This window comes from Phaseolus vulgaris, chromosome 2 (assembly GCF_000499845.2).
Source record: "Phaseolus vulgaris cultivar G19833 chromosome 2, P. vulgaris v2.0, whole genome shotgun sequence".
NCBI classification, from domain to species: domain Eukaryota; kingdom Viridiplantae; phylum Streptophyta; class Magnoliopsida; order Fabales; family Fabaceae; genus Phaseolus; species Phaseolus vulgaris.
This window is the reverse complement of record NC_023758.2, coordinates 8,019,381-8,039,932: the sequence shown is the minus strand read 5'-3', so window position 1 is coordinate 8,039,932 and position 20,552 is coordinate 8,019,381. Positions and strand designations below refer to the sequence as shown.

Genomic DNA, 20,552 nt, shown 5'->3' with positions numbered 1-20,552 from the left:
GCAACGGAGTACTCATGATGGCGTCAGTGAACGAGTGTCGGCGACTAGTGCCCATAGTGACGGTAGTGTTTAACGACTTGTTGGGGTATGATTCATCACCCATCTCTGTCTGAGCCTTTTCTTTTGACTCCTCAGTGGCCTTCGGGTCGACAACGGTGGCGGAGGACCCTCCAACCATGTTAGTCGGCCCTGCAGACAGACTGCCTTCGATGTGCCTTTTCATCTCTGCATTCTCCTTTCAGAGATTCTTGAGTTCCTCCTCGTTTTGCTCGTGCTTCCTCTTCATTTCAGCCATTTCCTTCCGCAAAGCAATCAGCATTGCCGCTTGTTCAACCTCAATCATCCTGTCACTTGTCATACTTCTCGTCAACACCATCCACTAGCTTCCTTCGCAACTATTCTCTCGATCCCACAGTGGGCGCCAATTGTTCTCGCACGGTAATAGGACCTAGAGAACGATTGCCTCCTGCTTTGGTCGGTCGATTGTCACAACCTTCCTCCTGCACTTCAAGTCTCTCTCCCTCGCTCTGCCGCTCGGTCGTATGGTAGCACTGGTTCGGATGGTATCTGCAAAAGGTACTCCAACGATCAAGTCAACAAAACACTCGGCGCTCGGTGGTAAACACTGTAGATAATGACGTATCTGATTCATGGATTCTGTGCTATTTATATTACCTAAGTGAACCTTAGTTAATGGATCGGATTAACGATTTGGATCGTGCTTAGGATTGTGTTAAGTAACACTTATTTAGTGATTAACTTTGCTGACATGAGTAATCTGTGGGACATCGACCGTCCGTCTCTCGGGTATGGACTACGACAGCCAAAGGCTTACCATACTCGAAGGGTCTCTCGGGTGGCTGCGCGTAGTACCCTCGGCCTGCGAGGTCGTTCGGCCACTACCGGTACAATTACTTTTTTTCAAAGAAATTGTGCAGGGTTTTTTTTATAAGCTGTTAGAAACCAAAAATATATTTGATTCTAATTAAATTTAGAATTTCTTAACAGGTATAATGTGTGGATTTTAATCTAGTTTAGCTATTATTGTTTGGTTAAGCATTGGTTTCTTGTCAGAATAATTATGTTTTAAGGATTTAAGGGAGCCTTCACATCTGAACAGTGTGATTTTTCTAAAAATACTTATTAAAACCGGTAAATATTAAAAAGAAAATAGTCGTGCTTAGCACGATTTTAAAATGAAAAGAGGTTTGAAATACAAGTTTTTAGTTATTTTAATTGCCAAGTTCACGATTTATTTTTTGCATAATTTGATTTGAAAAAGAATTTTATAAAAAAAGTTGTATTTTTTAAAATAAAAAATAAATGATAAATGTAATATTAAAGCGTCCTTATAAAACTTATATACAGAAATAATAAAATGTTTATACTACCTTAATTAAACAGGTAGGTAATATTACTCATATTACTCAAAAATAGTTCACCGATTTGAATAAAAAAATTTAAAATTACTCATTTTGTGGATTAAAAAAAAATCCTATTTCTGTAATATTGGTATGTGTATTACGTGAAAATCAGAACTAAGAAAATCGGTTCTATAGTAACACGAGAAAATCAAGAAACTGACTCATGATTTTGTTACGTCAAATTACGTACCAATAAATGTGATGCATATTTATCTATCACAAAAAATCTGTAGCCATTATCTGTTAAGAGCCATAAGAGTCTGAGAATTAATTTGAAACAACAGTTCAACAAATAAACATTTAGGTGAGCGAAAAAAAACAAGAACACATTTGTGGTGAAGAAGAGTAATTAATGGAAGCAGTATGGTGTCAGATAAAAGTATCAATTTAAGCAGTTGTTGAAGTCTCAAATTGTGAGCTCATAACCCTACTTAATTCATTTTCATTACCAAGAAAAGACCATATTTTCTTCATTTGGAAAATGATTTAGAGTTAAGACACAAAATAACTCTCTTGTCATGTCATAAAAACTGAACTTTCTTCACTCAAACGGTGTCCTTTCAAAGATGGAGTTCCTCTGGACCTTTCTTCCTCGGAAACCTTGACCATCTTCTTCATTGACCTGAAAGTTTCACAGAATGGTGAAGTACTAAGTAGTCTTTAAGTTGCATGTGAAGTGAACTGCATCTACATTACTCTAGAAAAGTTAACACATATCAAGGACAGTGTCAGCAATTGACTAGCTACAGACATTACATTTCATTGTAGTTTCGTGTTAAAGTTACCGTGTTGTCTTATTTACTTCAGTGTTATTGCCACTTTAGTTCCTCTTTGTCAAATTTCTTCTTGTCTCGTGGTAAAGTTTTAATGCATTCTCCATATTTTGAGAACACCATGTTAATCAACATCTTACACTGATCATAATTTATTGAGAATGTACAAAAATTTCTAATAAACGGTTCAATGTCTCAATGTCACACAAATTGGCGACCATCACATGAGGATAAGTCTTTGCTATTGAATGAATGGAGCCTACTTCTACTGTTCTGTGATATGAAGGAAAGGGACATGCAATACTATAGATGCAGTGTAGTGTCCTACCAAAGAATCTCCTCCTAATAACTAATTTTAATCAGCTAAAGTGATTTGTTTCAATTATGAGAGAACCTTTTGTTTTAAATGAAGAGGTTGCTGAGTTTTTCCAAATGGTTATGCTTTTACCTCAGCATCAGGAGGGTCCACTTGGGAATCAAGATCCACAAGTTGATCTGTCTGGATACAGCTCTCTTGATCATCTCCTTTGCACTGAGTTGGGGGAAAATTGGCCCACTGAAAATGACAAATATTTTCAAGATAAAAGCTTAAGAAAAGCACCCTTCTTTAACCAATATCCATGGTTCACCAACTTTATAAGACTACCAAATTTGCAAACTAGTTGAACTAAAAAGCAGCTTGAGAGATTAGACCTTACATTTTTTGCAGCTGTACTAAAAGCTTCTTTGTGAGCCATGTCAGGGTTCTCAGCCTTTAGCCTTTTAATCTCTTCTCTGCATTAAACTAGTACTCTCATTAGAATTCAAAGTTTGAAGTATTAATGCTATACAATTTTGTTTATTGAATCATTACTTGATGAAGCAGTTATAAGCTGATGGCGTTCGCTGTCTCTTCTCTGGAGCTGCATACAATCCATGGATAAAAAAACCAATTTATAATGAAGTATGAGTGCACAAACCTTGCTTTAAACTCAATAACTCATCTTATTATTGAAGTAACTATGTTACGTACGTTTATTCACAATATTACTCATTGGAATGACATCCTCTTCCTCACAATCAGAAAAGGTCATCAGGGATGCACTGTGGCTGTTCAAAGTCTTGTTAGCATCTTGTTCTGGACTACTTTCTTTTGGCTGGAGAAGAGTGGAGACAGTCACAAATGCTTTTTCAGTTAAAAATCCAATAAATGATGCAAATAATTAAAGATGAGTATGTGGGTCATTGGATTCACTACAACAACACCAAACAAACATAGAATTGGAAAGGTAACCTATCACCTCAAGATGACTAAGAGATGCTAAAAGGTGGAAAGGGACAAAAGAAGCTTTCATCATGTTAACAGAAAGGAGGCTTGTGCAGTGCCCACATCTTACTGTCACCACCATTGACAAACTGCTGCATGGGACACTTACCTGCATCTCAGTTGAATTGAAAAAGAAATAAAAAGTGAAATACGGAAAGTGTCATAAAACCACATGAACTCAACAAATGTATTTAGAAAATATAGCCACATGAACTCTAGAAGTGCAGTTGAAGTGAGCAAAGAGTCCATTACCATTAATATAGTGGTACAGAATCCACATTGTACGTAACATATCTGTTCAGGAAGATCAAAAAGATGGTTGAGTGTTGACATTGGTGTGTATCTGTCTGAATTTGTGAGTGTATAAGAGAGGAAGAGAAAGAAGGAGATAGAGAGATGAAGGTGTAGCTCTTCTGGCACAAGGAAGCATTTATAGTTGAAGATGGACACTCATAATCAATCATCATCTTACTTTAATGATTTGTGGAATGGGGTACTTAAGGTGGTTTTCATTGCCGGAAAGCACTCCAACATTGACGTTAAGGATGTGGAGAGTTTAATATTTTCAAGTCTTGTGTAGGGTGTCAAATTACAGCCACACCCTTCAGAAGAGGGTTTATGATAATTTTTCCTATTTGCATGAACATTATTTATCACTGACAAACTTCTCCATAGGGTTGCAGTGGCCCAAAGTTCTATGGAACTTTGCAGAATGACCAATGTAACTTGTTTGTTTCATGTGTTGTTTTCTCTTTTATTGACACTCCTACCACTCCAAGCCCTCTCTCTGTCCTAGATGAAAATGAAAGTGCAGAAAAAACTTGCGTTGTGGAAGGGAGGGGAAGTTTCCACAAAGACACGTAGAGAAGGTAATGAGTCATCTTAGGATTTGTCTTTCCTGAATGACAGCAAAAGAAATAGACCAATGAAAAAGGATCCTCCCCTCTTTCTGTGCTCTCTTGACATGTGTCTTTCCCATCTATTTTTGTTTCACTTTGACCCAAGATTCTGCATTAACCACATATTCATTTCATTCAAACTCCCTTCCATGTCACTGCACATTACTTGCTCTAACTTTCCCAGAACCAACACTCAATACTCATTCAACAAAATGAAAAACTAGTACAAACAAGGTTTTTATCTGTGATGGCTCATGCAATTTCCTCACTTTTTCATGTGTTAATAAATTACAAACCAATGTAGATGATGTGGTACAAATCTCCACTAACTATTTTTAATAACCTTTGCAAATATACTACACTCCTCAAAATATCAATGCTCAAGATATTATTGAGAAAGAGATTTTGGTAAATATGAGATTGACAAAGAACTGGTTCAACATGTCTGAAAGTGGATTAGATTTTGTTTCATGAACGTCAATGCAATAACGTGTGGGAGTTTTAAATTTTAATATGAAAATTGCCCTTACAATGTTATTGCAGACAACTAACTTTGGTAATCCTATTCCTATAGGCCTAGACTTAGAATATGGGGTGACAATGACTATTTCTTTCCACCAACAACCAATTGTTTGAAAATCTTTTACATATTCTGATCCATAGCCATGTCCTACATACAAAATGAACGGAAGCTGTTTGGTAGGTAGGAATCAAGTACCGAAGAATGAAGATACACTTCTCCAATATCTGCATTATTTTTAACTCGTTTTTATAACCTGTGAAGATGTTTTTGTCTCCTTGCAATTATATATACTCTCATTTTTTAGGCTCTCTCTATACTTTATATTTTGCACTTTTCTGCTTTCAAGATTGTCTCAAAACCCTGAAAGATGATGGCCCTATTGTTTCATTTAACTCTACTTTAAAGCTCCTTAATAACTCACCAAAATGAGTTTGGTAAACCTCTTTCAGTTTCATGTAAATAGAAAGAATCCAAAGAACATAATAATTTAATGATAAATCTCATGAAAAGTTTGGGGTTCTGATTTTCTAAAAGGGCCAGCAATACTATTTTGCTGCCAAGAATGGTCCTTTTACTTGTAATTTATTTTACAAGCAAAAGCAATAACATGAGCAAGTGATTCTCAATTTTTTTCATTATATACACAATCTATAACAAGAAGAAGAAGCTTCTTTGTCCATGACATCATCTATCTGAAGATGGCAACTTCTGCTAGCACTTTGAATGAGAAAAATGAAAATTATTTAATATGTAAACCAAATAAACAAGTCCACTTAAAGCTGTCATTGCATTTGCATGCACATAAGGAAAGCCTTGGAGCCCTTGACACACGGAAACTTTTGCTTTCTAAATGAACCTGAGAAGACTACTTAAGCATAAAGCTATGCACCATTTTCATGGCAAAAATTACCACAAAGCAAGAGAGTAAATTGAGCTTTTCAGCACACACATGATCAGAAGCCGAAAAGGGTATCTCATAATTGTGGGATGTAGTAGTTCAACATCAAGAAAGGGACTAAGTGTATTTGAAGCCTTGAAATTTGAACTAAAACGGGTGAGTCAAATATCAGATCATTAAGCCTTATATGAGGTGTCACTGTTGTCAATTGAAGTTGGATCAAAGCTTCCACCTACCCTTTTCATTCACAAAGATAACATTTATTTAGTTCAATGCTTTTTTATTTACAAGAATCAAATTAATGTTCCCTTATTCTCTTTTTTTCTTTCTTTCTAGTTTATGTTCATTAGTTTGCCTTTAAGTTTGGGTGTGCTTTAGATGGATAAGATTATACATAGGAAATGCTGTAAGTGTAAACTAATACTAACTTATTCATGCCAAAAGATTCTCACAATTATTCCCTTCCCCCCAAAAAATTATGATACAGTTATTTTAGAGGGTGAAGACAAATTCAGAAGTGGCATCCCCACTCGAGGATGTAAAACATGAAATAGTAATACAAGTTAAATCATTAACATTTCTAAATTAAATTTCAATTATTAATTATAATTAAATAATTTAATATATAAAGATAATAATTATTTTAATTTGTTTTATTGGAGATATTAATTAATAAATTAAAAATTTCAAAAATATTTATATAAATATATATGTTTTTAAAATATAATATATATATATATATAACAAAATTTAAAATAAAAACTGGTGGTCTGCCACTTGTCCCTTGATGGGTGGACAAAATTTTTCGTCTGTGTTATATTCTCCATGCTTTTTTTTATGAACTTCCATATAAGACTTGATATGAAAAATTTGTCTTTTTCTTCATTTACACTTTTCTATTTTAAATTCTAAAATTTGGAATACAATTTTATATTTTAAATTCTATATTTATAGGTTTAATAATATATTATGAAATTTAAAATTTGGAATGCGAAAATATATTCTGAATTCTAAAGTTTGAAATGTGTTTTTAGGGTTCGAAAATATTACAAGAAAATCATTAAATTGATTTCTATTTTATGATTTTCTTATAATTTGGTTTCTATTTTATAATTTTTTTATAATGTATATTTCGAACTCTTAAAATACAAAAATTGTATTCCGACTTTTAGAATGTGACAAATTATATACAATTGAAAAATAAAAAAGAAAAAGAAGCCTTGCACCTTTTGTCGAAGAGTAGTTTTGGAATTAAAATATTTATGGAAATGTAATAAGAAACTGTGGAGGTGAAAGAAGAAAATCTCTTTATGATGATGGACCAGTCCACTAATGGGTATGGATGACCCATTTTACTACCACTTGCCACATTTTATTTTAAAGGTCACATATATACTTTTAGGTAATTATAGTTTAAGTTTTTTAACTAATTATAGCTATTTATAATTTTAATTTGAAACTCTTAAATTTTCTTAAAGATAAAAGTACCGAGGACAAATATACTGAGGAAAAATTTGACATATATACTTTGAATACAAAAAATATTAAAGAAAAAATATAAAAACACGAGTTGATTAAAATTTTCATACTGAGGACAAATACGTAGATACATTATTTAAATACAAAATTTAAATAGTAACGAAAACACGTACGCGATAAATGTGTTCGATATTTTTATTATGATATCATTAAATTTAATAAATTATTATCATTTTCTATATATACTTTGAATACGAAAAATGTTAAAGAAAAAATATAAATTACAAATTTTCGTAAAAGAGGAAAAAAAAAACATAACTGGATTGTGTGGAATTATATTAAAGTCAAAAATTATTTTTAGTAAATTAATAAATTATATTCACTATTTTTTTTTTATTTTTTTAATGTTGGGTTGCATAGCTAACATAGTTAGGATATTCAATTTTTTATAATTAAAATTATAATAAGAATGTAAAATAAGTATATTAGAAAATCCTCATTATATATTTTTAAATATATGATATTATAGTAGATGTTATAAACTATAAAGACTAAAGTTACATAATGTATCATCAAGACAAAAAATAATGCTTTCAACAAAGAATAATGCTTTAAAATAGTTAGAGAAACTTGTGTACTAATTACTCCTATTTGAGTTAAACAAAATAAAAAGTAAATTATAAATTAACTAACATAACGTATTAAATACAATGTTCAAAAACATTAGAGAAAGACACTCATTTTCATCTTTTAAAATTAAGATTGTGAGAAATACATTTTCAAAATAGAGTGCGTTCGTAAATATTGATTACAAAATTTGAGGAATACCCGAAAACAAAAATAGTGTTCATGTGTATAAAAAAATTGAAGTTAGTTGTAGATTCAAATATTATTTTTTAAATAAATGATTAAGAGTAATATATTTTAAAAATTGTAATCCTCTTAGTTTAGTGAAGGCAAATCCACAAAAGTACCAATTTTATTTTGTTCATATCTTTTGAAAAAAAATTACATCGCAAAATTATTTCTTCAAAAATTATGTCATCTTACACCTTTTTTTTTCAGATATACACTTAAACCTCTGATTTAACACTGAATTGGCCTTTAAAATTTTTAAAAGTATTATTATATTTTTTCATAGGAATGAAATGATGATAAAAAAAATTGGAAACCATTTTGCTGATAGATTGAATCTGTTAAGAACTCTGCTCGTCTTTAATTAAAGAAATTCTTTATGTGATGAATTTTGTCTTTAATGCTTTATTTGGATGGGTTAAGCATGCAGGGCTAAGAAATTATCTGCATTGGAAAATATTAAAAAAAAAATACTCAAATACATGGGTTAAGAATGTTTTGCATTGTTGGGCTGATAATCTACATAACATAGTTTGATATTAAGTCTTTAACCTATTACATTTAAACTCTTAATCAGTTATCTCCTCCAACTTAATAGAATATATTTTTAGTTGTAATTGATTAGACTTGTATTTGTAGTTAATTATTAGGTTTAGGTAATTCATCGATTATATTTGAGTTATTCATCAATTACTCCCACAACATAACAAATTTATGTATGTCATTGTAATTGATTAGACATGTATTCTTAATCAATTATACTTGGACTTATGTATAGGTATTATTTGTATTAAATCAATTTTTAATTAAAATAATCCTTGTTCATATTATTCTTAATTTGATAATAAATGAAATGTTGACAAACTCAATGTCGCATAGTAGTTTTCTATAAAATGTTAAGAATTTTAATCTTGCGACATGGTATGCATTATTATTACTTACGAATATTATTTCGTTTATCTAAAAGTATTGGTGAAAAATATTTAAATGGGAATACAGCTGAAATGTAATCCCATGATCACTGAATTCTAATAATAATACTTCAGTTTCTATGCTAAATATGCCTTTTACAAGTCAACTTATGATACTATAATAACATTTTACCTACAGGCCACCAACTAAAAGTTAGAATTTTTATTTTCCATATAGTCATTTGTTAAGACTAAATCTCCTCTATGTTAGGAAAGGTAGAGCAGGACGTGGAGAGATACACAGGCTGTACATACAATTCAGTGCGGAAAGTCCATTATTCTCCTACAATTTTTAAGCTGTACGGGTATGGGCGAGGTCGATCCCTGACCTCCCTGCCCGAGATCAGGTCAATCTGACCGAAACTAAAGGAAAGCCGACCGAGACCTGAGGGACCTGGTCGAGATGACGAGGCCGACTGTCTACCTGGCTGAGACCTTAGAAGGCCTAACTGAAGACGGTCAAGACCATGGGAACTTAGTCGATGGCCGGCACACGTCATGTTAACTTGGCCGATGGCTGACCCTTACCACCATTAACGCTCAAACCGAGATCAGTAAAGCTAATCCATCATTAAGAATTAGGTAATGCAACCCTAAGCGGTATCCACCTCGACAAACGGGCCCAAAAGGGTAGGCCCATTAGAATAATATAAATAACACGCATCCTAAGGAGTAAAGTATGTCATTTATTACTGTTCACCTACCTGAGAGCTGACCACCCGCTTTACTGACTTGAGCGTCGGAGTGCCCTCGCAGGTACCCCCACCATCCGGTGTTCACCCGAGACCGAGTGCCGAAGGAGAAGCAGGAGGACGAGAAGAATCCCAGCTCACCACCCAGTTGCCTGACCGACCGAAGGAAGGAGAAGAAGACTTCAATAGTTCTCTAGGTCCCATCTCCCTAGCAGGAACAATTGGCGCCCACCGTGGGGCCGAGGGAAACTAGCTGAAGGAAAAAAGTAGATGGTCTCAACCAGAAGCATGGAGAGAATGACTGAAGCCGACCAGACGATGCTGCTGCAGTCTCTCCAAAGGGAGATGGCCGAGATGAAAAGGAAGACTGAGGAGGTTGCTCAAAGAAACGAGCAGGAGCTGCAAGTTCTCCGAAGGGAGAACGAAGAAATGAAAAAGAAGCTGGGAGAGGGAGGACCCTCTGTCATATCGACAAACGTTTTCGACAAGTCCTACACCTCTCCCCTAGACCCAGATGTGGCTGAGGGGACGAGAGGCCGACCCCCTCCCCGAGAGACCGAGATGGGCGACGAGTCATGCCTAATCAGGTCCACCCGGACGAGCCTAACGGCCGACCCGAACCGCCGACATCCCTTCACCAACACCATCATTGAAATCCCACTACCTGAGAAGTGGAAGGGTTTCAACCGAGACCGGTACGACGGGTCGACCGACCCGGACGAGCATATGGACGCCTACACCACCCATACGAGTCTATACACCTCGGACGATGCTGTGTTGTGCCGAGTGTTTCCCACATCTTTGAAAGGAGCAACCCTTAGTTGGTTCACCAAGCTCTCACCCAACTCCATCGATAGCTTTGCCATGCTCGTAGCAAAGTTTGAAACTCAGTTTGCGACCAGCCGGCCGCACCACCTAACCTCCATCGCCCTGGTAGGCATCCGCCAGGAGAAGGGAGAGTCACTGAGAACCTTTGTGGATAGGTTCAGTAAAGTGGCAATGAGCATCCGAAATCTGAGCCGGACGTTGCCATGCACCACATGCTGACGGCCCTGCGTCTGGGGCCCTTTGCCGACAACCTGTGCATGCAGTCGGCTGACAGCCTGGATGAGCTGAGAAAGAGAGCTGCTAAGTACATGCAGCTGGAAGAGCTAAGAGAATTCTGCAACCAGGCCCGTGCCGAGGCCGGTGGGGAGAGAAGCAAGGAAGAAAGGGACCGCCAAGCGTGGCCAAATCAAATAAATGATCGACGCCGGGACAACCGAGACCGGCCAATCCGGTTCTCAAGGTACACACCCCTGACGGCTGAGAGGGGGAGGATTCTGGACGAGGCCCTCAACGCCGAGTTGATCCCTCCTCGAAGGAAGGTGGCCAGCCCAAATAATGCCGACCGGAGGAAGCAGTGTCAGTACCACCAAAACACCAGACACTCAACCGAGGAGTGTCAGGCCCTTAAGGATAAGATCGAGGAACTTATCCAGGCTGGACATCTCCGCCGTTTCGTCAGGAATGGTCGAGAACCACCCCGCCGGGCGGATCCACTCAGGTGGACGAGGTCACCTCAACACGGCCGAAATGACCAAGACAACAGAGGCGATCGACAACCCGCGAGGGACGACCCCCCAGGGAGGCCGATAGGAGAGGTAACCGAGAGGTTATCAACACTATAGCCGGCGGCTTCGCCGGGGGAGGAAGCACGAACAACGCTCAGAAGAAGCACCTCTGATGGAGATCAAGCCCAAGAGAACATGGAGGCCACTCATCAAGCTCAAGAAGAGGTGGAGGCACAAATGGAGGACGCCCATGGAGGTCAAAGTCCACCTCAAAGGATTACAAGAAGCATGTTCAAAGCCTTGGGAGCTAGAGGACATTTATTTTCTCTTTTTGTAGTGTCTTTAGTTGAAGGTGCTTAGAGGGAAACCTTAGAAACCTCTTTTGTTATAGCATCTTTTAGGCTTTAGTTAGGAGCTTTAGGGGGGTGTATTAGTAGATAGGTGTAGAAGTAGAATAGGGGGTGCCAAAGTGAAGGAAAGGATCACACCTTCCTTGCTTTGCAAATAGGCGCCGGTTCTAGTTTGAATTAGGAGGGAATTTTGAATTGTTTTAGCTTTCTTTTTCAGCACCTTAGGCTATAAATAGAGGTGCCTTCCTTGTAAATTTCAGATTTGAATTTATCTAAAGAAACTATACTCAAAATTGGAGTGAGCATTTGGAGAGCTTTGAGCTTCTTCTCTAGTCTTATCTTGAAGGACCATGGTTTCCTCAAGTGGCGGCTTCCACACTCATCTAGGAGCATCCATACTTCTAGTGGCGTGATCATCCAACCTATCTTCCATCTTCATGAGCATTCTCTTCTCCTTCCTTTCTTCTTCTTCAATTGTTCATGTTACCTTGTGTTTTGAGTTGTCTAGCTTTCGGTTTTTCTATTTTCAGCACCTATATTCTGTTTTGTTTTTAAATTCTGTTCGGTTCTTTTGTTTAGTAGCTTAATTCTGTTCGGTTAATCTAGTTTCTATTCCTTTGTTGATTCAATTTGACAATATTTGGTTCATCCAAATGAGTTTGGGATTTGGTACTTGTTATTGGTGAGTTCTTGATCTTAGAACCATGATCCAACTTCTAAGAAAGTGCCTTTACATTTTCCAGCTCAAGGTGATTCCTCAAAGTGTCAAGAATCTTGTTCTATGTGGCTATTGGAATCACATCATGTGGTATCATGAGTCTTAGGTTCATTCTTGTTTAATTGTTGAGTTGTGTGCACTTTATTTCAAGAGCTCTTTAATTTTCTTGCAATTTAAGTTTCTGTTTTAGAATTTTAATTGAGTTTTCTTGCTGTTTTTCTTTTGCTCCAAGTGTTTGAGGAAAGGTTTATGGCACTCATAATTCTTATGAGTATGGTTGCTCTTTTGGAATGGCATTATCCTTCCTAGAGTTTACCTTAAAGCTTCCTTTCACTTGTTACAATTTGTGTTGTGTCTTTTAATTTTTGAATCATGTCAAGTTTTGTCTTAGTCATGTTATTCCATATATGTCATTACTTCTAGTAGTACTTTTATTGTTTTGATTGTTTCTTGCTTTGGTGTCATATAATTTTTTTTCTGAATTGATGTTGATCCTTTGTGCATTTTCTTTTTAGAATTGAGTTCATACTTGTATTCTAGACCTATACAAGTTCCACTACATCATTTTCTATTATGTCTTTGCTAGTTCATCATTCTGTTTTTTATTCCTATTAGGATTCCTCTGTTTCTGAAAAGAGTGCTTACTGTTTTTCCTTATTGCAACTGATTTACGTACTGTAAAATTCTGAAATTCTGGATTTGAGATATTCAAAGTGTTAGAAAAGAATAGAAAAAAAGAATCATTCAAAAATATGAAGTACACAAAAAATGATAAATAAAATAAAAAAAGTGTACATTCCTGCCGAAAAAAATACGGTAATCTGGCAGTGATTTTAAAAAATTTATTTCTCTCAATTGGCTTACTGTTTTTAATTGATTCCAGTGCCATTTTTGAGTTAACATCTTGAAGTTTCTGTGGTATAAATTTCATAATCCAGTTCGCTCTACAACGTTCCAGTTAAATCAGTGAATATCAAACACAGTTTGCATAAAAAAAAAATTTTCCAGTAGCTAAATTTTTTTTTTTCTTCATCTCCTCTAGTGCTTTTCCTTAGGTATTCTTTTGTGTGCCTACTTTTCTCATTGAGTTCTTTATTTTCTTGATTGTCTTTCATTCTTATTCTTTGAGTTTGTCTTACATATAGTATTCCTTTTGCAATTACCTTTTCCTTGCTTATACCTTTTCTTGTTTGTCTTTATTGTTTCTTTGGTTTTGTGGTGGTTTGCTCTTAAGATTGGTGTGCTTGCTTTGACATATTTCATTTGAGGATTCCAAGGCCTCAAGATCAGATTGGAGCAAGAACATTATTTCTTTGAGAGTGATATCTTTTTCAGCCTTAAATTCACTTCGGCAGTTTCAAGTGCAAAGCTCACTGTTTTTGCTAATTTTTAACTTGTTTGCTGTTTTGTGTGTTTGCTGTTTTTTAATTACAAATGGCTGGATCTTCAAGTGATGCATCCTACAAGCAGAATTCTCCTTCCAAAGCTTCCATTCTTGGTGAATTACATGAAGCTCAAAGAACAATTAGAAGGTTGGAGGAGAAATTGCAAAAGATGGAGGTCCAACAAACTAGACCATCTCCTTCTATCCATGATGGACATCATTCTCATAGACCATCTTCAAGAGCTTCTTCAAATGATGTTGGCCGTGAAGATGAGCATAGGAGAAGGAGACCTCCACCCCAAGTCCATGGACAAAGACATCATCACCAAGGGGAAAGAATTCACTACGGCAATGGCTTCTACCATGATGCAAAGTCCAAGCTTCCTTCGGTCAAACTACCTTGCTTTAATGGTTCTAGTGATCCAAATGTGTATTTAGATTGGGAGGCTAAGTGTGAACAAATTTTTGAGATCCATGAGATCCAAGATGAGCATAAGCTCAAGCTAGCCACCCTAGAGTTTAGTGATTATGCCATGAAATGGTGGCATGGAATTGTAAAGGACATTATCTATCACAAGGGTCCTCCCGTGGACTCTTGGAACTCTTTAAAGGATCATATGCGCGCTAGGTTTGTGCCCCCACATTTTAGGAAAGACCTCATGTTGAGACTCCAACGGTTTCAACAAGGCACGCTAAATGTGGATGAATATTATAAGGAGCTTGAGACGCTTGTGCTTAAAATTGAATTAGAAGAAAGTGAAGAAGCCATGGTTGCTAGGTTTGTGAGTGGTCTTAGGAAGGATATCCAAGACATTGTTGAGTTACAAGAGTATTCATCATTGGGCTCTTTAGTTCATCTTGCAATGAAGGTGGAAGCCCAACTTGCTAAGAAAAACTCTTTTAAAAATGCTTCCAATAATGGATACTACTCCAAGTCTTGGAGAAACAAAACTTCTTTTTCTAAACATCCTTCCAAAGATTCTTCTTTCAAACCCAAGGAATCTAAGCCATCAACATCTAGACCTAAGTCTCCCACTAGAACATCTAACACTAAATGCTTTAAATGTATGGGTTATGGTCATATTGCTGCAAATTGTCCTTCCAAACGAAGTATGTACATGCATGAGGGCATTGTAGTTAGTGAGCATGATTCGGATTCTTCAAAGCATTCATTGCATTCTCATGCATCTAGTGAGGAAGAGAGCGAATGTCCACTTGAAGGGGATTTGTTAGTTGTGAGAAGACTTCTTGGACAAGTTTCACAACCTTTTGATGAAAGTCAAAGGGAAAATATTTTCCATACAAGATGTCTTATTCAAAACAACATTTGTTCCTTGATAGTGGATGGGGGTAGTTGTGCAAATGTGGCTAGTACAAGAGTAGTAGATAAGCTTGGATTGCCTACTATCTCTCATACAAAAAGCCCTATAAGTTACAATGGCTTAGTGAAGTAGGAGAAATAATTGTTAATAAACAAGTCCTCATCCATTTCTCCATTGGAAAATACAAAGATGAGGTATTATGTGATCTTGTGCCCATGGAAGCCACTCATGTTCTTTTGGGAAGGCCTTGGCAATTTGATAGAAAAGTTTTACATGATGGCTTTACCAACAAATTCTCTTTTGAATTCCATGGTCACAAGGTTACTTTAAAATCTCTCTCTCCAAGAGAAGTCCATGAGGACCAAGTTATCATGAAGAAAAAGAGGGAGAGTGAAAAAGATAAAAAAGATAAAAAAGATAAGAGTTCTAAGCCTACACTCCTTGTGTCTAGGCGTGACATTGAAAGGGAAATAGTGGCTCATCATCCTCTTTTTTTAGCCATCCCTAGAACTCTTAGCATAGAAACACTTGTTGATAGTCCTCATTGCTTGGAAAATTTGGTAGAAGAGTTCAAAGATGTGTTTCAAGATCCTCCAAATGGACTTCCACCTTTGAGAGGGATTGAGCACCAAATTGATTTGATACCGGGCTCTTCTTTACCAAATCGTCCCGCATATAGGACCAATCCAAGTGAAACCAAGGAAATTCGCCAACAAGTTGAGGCTTTGATTGAAAAAGGGTGGGTGCAAGATAGCATGAGTCCTTGTGCTATGCCTATCATCTTAGTGCCAAAAAAGGATGGCACATGGCGAATGTGTTCGGATTGTAGGGCCATCAATAACATAACCATTAAGTATAGGCATCCCATACCTAGACTAGATGATTTGTTGGATGAATTACATGGTTCAAAAATCTTCTCAAAGATTGATCTTAAAAGCGGCTACAATCAAATCCATATCAAACCGGGTGATGAATGGAAGACGGCTTTTAAGACCAACTTTGGTTTATATGAGTGGTTAGTTATGCCTTTTGGTTTAACTAATGCACCAAGTACCTTCATGCGCCTCATGCATCATGTTCTTAGACCTTTCATTGGTAAGTTTGTTGTGGTTTACTTTGATGACATTCTCATTTATAGCTTATCTTTGAATGACCATAGGTTGCATGTTAGGCAAGTTTTGGAAACCCTTAGGAAGGAACATTTGTATGCTAACCTTGCTAAATGTATGTTTGCTCTTGATCATATAGAATTTCTAGGGTTTGTTGTGAGTTGTAAAGGGGTCCATGTGGACAAAACCAAGGTGGTGGCCATTCAAAATTGGCCTACACCGAAATCTTTGAATGAGGTCCGAAGTTTTCATGGGCTTGCTTCTTTCTATAGAAGATTTGTCCCAAACTTTGGTACCATTGCCGCACCACTCAATGACATAGTGAAAAAGGATGTGGTCTTTCATTGGGGAGAAGCACAACAAAATGCTTTTGATACTTTGAAAGAAAAATTGACTAATGCTCCCATCTTGGCCCTTCCTAATTTCACTAAGACATTTGAGATTGAGTGTGATGCTTCAAGCATAGGTATTGGGGCTGTTCTCCTTCAAGAGGGCCACCCCATAGCCTATTTTAGTGAGAAATTGAAGGGAAGTCATATCAACTATTCCACCTATGATAAAGAATTATATGCACTTGTTAGGGCTTTGTTTACTTGGCAACACTATCTTTTTCCCAAAGAGTTTGTGATACATAGTGATCATGAATCTCTTAAATATTTGAAAAGCCAAAACAAACTTAACAAGAGGCATGCTAAGTGGGTGGAATTCATTGAGCAATTTCCTTATGTGATCAAACACAAGCAAGGCAAAATAAATATTGTGGCGGATGCTCTTTCTAGAAGATACACCTTGCTAAATCTTTTAACCTCTCAATATCTTGGTTTTGATCACATTAAGGAACTTTATCATGATGACCTTGATTTTTCTCTCCTCTATCAAGAGTGTCTTAAGGGAGGACACAAAGATTTTTTTATTCAAGATGGCTTTCTTTTTAAAGGAAAACGTCTTTGTGTTCCCCAATGCTCTATTAGATTATCTCTTGTTAGAGAAGCTCATGAGGGGGGCTTAATGGGACATTTTGGGGTTGCTAAAACTTTGGATGTGTTGCATGAACATTTCTTTTGGCCTCATATGCATAAACATGTTCATAGTTTGTGTGATAAATGCATAGCTTGCCGCAAAGCTAAATCTAAAATGCATCCCCATGGTCTTTATACTCCTCTTCCTATCCCTTCAATGCCTTGGGTAGATATATCTATGGATTTCATCTTAGGCTTACCCAAGACATCAAAGGGAAAGGACTCCATTTTTGTGGTAGTGGATCGTTTTTCAAAGATGGCTCACTTTATTCCTTGCCACAAAGTGGATGATGCATGCCACATTGCAAACCTCTTCTTCCAAGAAGTGGTTCGCTTGCATGGGATTCCTAGGTCTATAGTGTCCGATAGAGATCCTAAGTTCTTGAGTCACTTTTGGAAGACCTTGTGGGGCAAGCTTGGAACTAAGCTTTTATTTTCTACCACTTGCCACCCACAAACCGATGGTCAAACCGAGGTGGTGAATAGAACTTTGGGACAACTATTGAGATGCTTTATTTCGGGGAATCCTAGAGTGTGGGAGAATTTACTACCCCATGTTGAGTTTGCATATAACCGAGTAGTAAATTCTACCACCTCCCATTCTCCTTTTGAGGTGGTCTATGGGTTTAATCCCCTAACACCTCTTGATCTTCTTCCTATTCCCCTTCTTGACGATGTCTTGTGCAAAGATGGGGATGAAAAGGCTTCTTTTGTGAAAACTTTGCATAAAGACATCAAGAAGAGAATTGAGAAGAAGGTTGGCAAGTATGCTGAACTTGCCAATAAGAGGAGAAAAGCATTGTTGTTTGATGAGGGCGATTGGGTTTGGCTTCACTTGAGGAAGGATCGTTTTCCTACTCAAAGGAAGTCCAAACTAATGCCTCGAGGGGATGGACCTTTCCAAGTCCTCAAGAGGATTAATGACAATGCTTATGAGTTAGATATGCCTGATACATTCTTAGGTAGTCATACTTTTAATGTCAGCGATCTAACTCCTTTTTCTGTAGGTCTCCAGAATTCGTGGTCGAATTCTCTCCAACTCGGGGAGTATGATGGAGATCAAGCCCAAGAGAACATGGAGGCCACTCATCAAGCTCAAGAAGAGGTGGAGGCACAAATGGAGGACGCCCATGGAGGTCAAAGTCCACCTCAAAGGATTACAAGAAGCATGTTCAAAGCCTTGGGAGCTAGAGGACATTTATTTTCTCTTTTTGTAGTGTCTTTAGTTGAAGGTGCTTAGAGGGAAACCTTAGAAACCTCTTTTGTTATAGCATCTTTTAGGCTTTAGTTAGGAGCTTTAGGGGGGTGTATTAGTAGATAGGTGTAGAAGTAGAATAGGGGGTGCCAAAGTGAAGGAAAGGATCACACCTTCCTTGCTTTGCAAATAGGCGCCGGTTCTAGTTTGAATTAGGAGGGAATTTTGAATTGTTTTAGCTTTCTTTTTCAGCACCTTAGGCTATAAATAGAGGTGCCTTCCTTGTAAATTTCAGATTTGAATTTATCTAAAGAAACTATACTCAAAATTGGAGTGAGCATTTGGAGAGCTTTGAGCTTCTTCTCTAGTCTTATCTTGAAGGACCATGGTTTCCTCAAGTGGCGGCTTCCACACTCATCTAGGAGCATCCATACTTCTAGTGGTGTGATCATCCAACCTATCTTCCATCTTCATGAGCATTCTCTTCTCCTTCCTTTCTTCTTCTTCAATTGTTCATGTTACCTTGTGTTTTGAGTTGTCTAGCTTTCGGTTTTTCTATTTTCAGCACCTATATTCTGTTTTGTTTTTAAATTCTGTTCGGTTCTTTTGTTTAGTAGCTTAATTCTGTTCGGTTAATCTAGTTTCTATTCCTTTGTTGATTCAATTTGACAATATTTGGTTCATCCAAATGAGTTTGGGATTTGGTACTTGTTATTGGTGAGTTCTTGATCTTAGAACCATGATCCAACTTCTAAGAAAGTGCCTCTACATTTTCCAGCTCAAGGTGATTCCTCAAAGTGTCAAGAATCTTGTTCTATGTGGCTATTGGAATCACATCAACCTCCGGGCAGTACACCAGGTAAACGCGGTGGCATTCCGACCGAGGATGCCACCCATCACGTTCACGGACGAGGACTTTAAGGGCGTAGACTACCGCTAGCAGGACGACCCAATGGTGATAGCGGTCGATATAGATCGATTCACCATACGGAAGACCCTTGTGGACCAAGGAAGTTCGGTAGACATCCTCTACTGGAAAACTTTGAAGGCCATGAGGATAGCCGAGGCCGAGATGATGCCATACGACGACCACGTGGTAGGATTCTCGGGCGAGAGGGTAGGTACCAAGGGTTACATCGAATTGTATACCACCTTTGGAGAGGGAAGAACACCAGGACCATCAAAATTCGATACCTGTTCATCAACGCCAACACCTCCTACAACATCCTCCTTGGCCGACCATCCATCAACCGGCTGATGGCCATAATATCAACCCCTCACCTCGCAATGAAATTCCCTTCGAGGACAGGGGACATTCTCACGGTCCATGTAGACCAGAAAGAAGCACGAGAGTGCTACGCCGAGAGCCTTTGGGTGGAGCCTTTAAGGGCCGACACCTCTCCCTTCAGGGTGAGAAAGTCCTCCCGAAAGGACTGCTCTCCCAGGAAGGATCGACCGAGGAAGATCGAGCCAACCGTGGCGTTGGTAGATCTCGACCCCCGGGCGACCAAGGGCAGGTTGGAGGCGAGAGAGGAGCTAAGGAGAGTCCCCCTCCTCGACGAAGAGCACAACACGACTGTAGGAACAACCTTGGCAGCGGCCGAGGCCGAGATCATGCACGCCGCGCTGAAAAAGAATATCGACATGTTTGCATGGACGCCGGTCGACATGCTGGGGTGAGCCCAGACGTCATCACCCATCGATTGTCAATATTCAAGGAAGCCCGCCCGATCTCCCAAAAGAAGAAGGACTTGGGTGACGAAAAGCGACTCGTGGCGAAGGAGGAGGCCGACAAGCTCCTGTCGGCCGGCTTCATAAGGGAGGCCCGATACACGACATGGCTGGCCAACGTCGTTATGGTCACCAAACCAAACGGTAACTGGAGGATGTGCGTCGACTACAGAAACATCAACAGCGCATGTCCGAAGGACACCTACCCTCTCCCGAACATTGACCGACTGGTGGACGGGGCAGTCGGCCACAAGATTATGAACTTCCTGGACGCTTACTCTAGCTATAACCAGATAAGCATGCACCCCAGGGACAAGGAAAAAACGGCCTTCATGACGACCGACGCCAACT

The 20,552-nt window shown here is 37.9% G+C and overlaps 1 protein-coding gene across 1 annotated transcript; it reads right to left on the bottom strand.

Annotated features, from left to right (window-relative positions):
• Positions 1-1,827: 1,827 nt before the first annotated feature.
• LOC137809607 (axial regulator YABBY 4-like) lies at positions 1,828-4,011 on the bottom strand. Its single transcript, XM_068610719.1, is given in 9 exon segments — positions 1,828-2,046; positions 2,646-2,753; positions 2,896-2,971; positions 3,051-3,099; positions 3,210-3,333; positions 3,478-3,612; positions 3,756-3,837; positions 3,839-3,888; positions 3,890-4,011. Coding segments are annotated over 9 exon segments (786 nt in total). The 5' UTR covers positions 3,971-4,011; the 3' UTR covers positions 1,828-1,965.
• Positions 4,012-20,552: the final 16,541 nt, after the last annotated feature.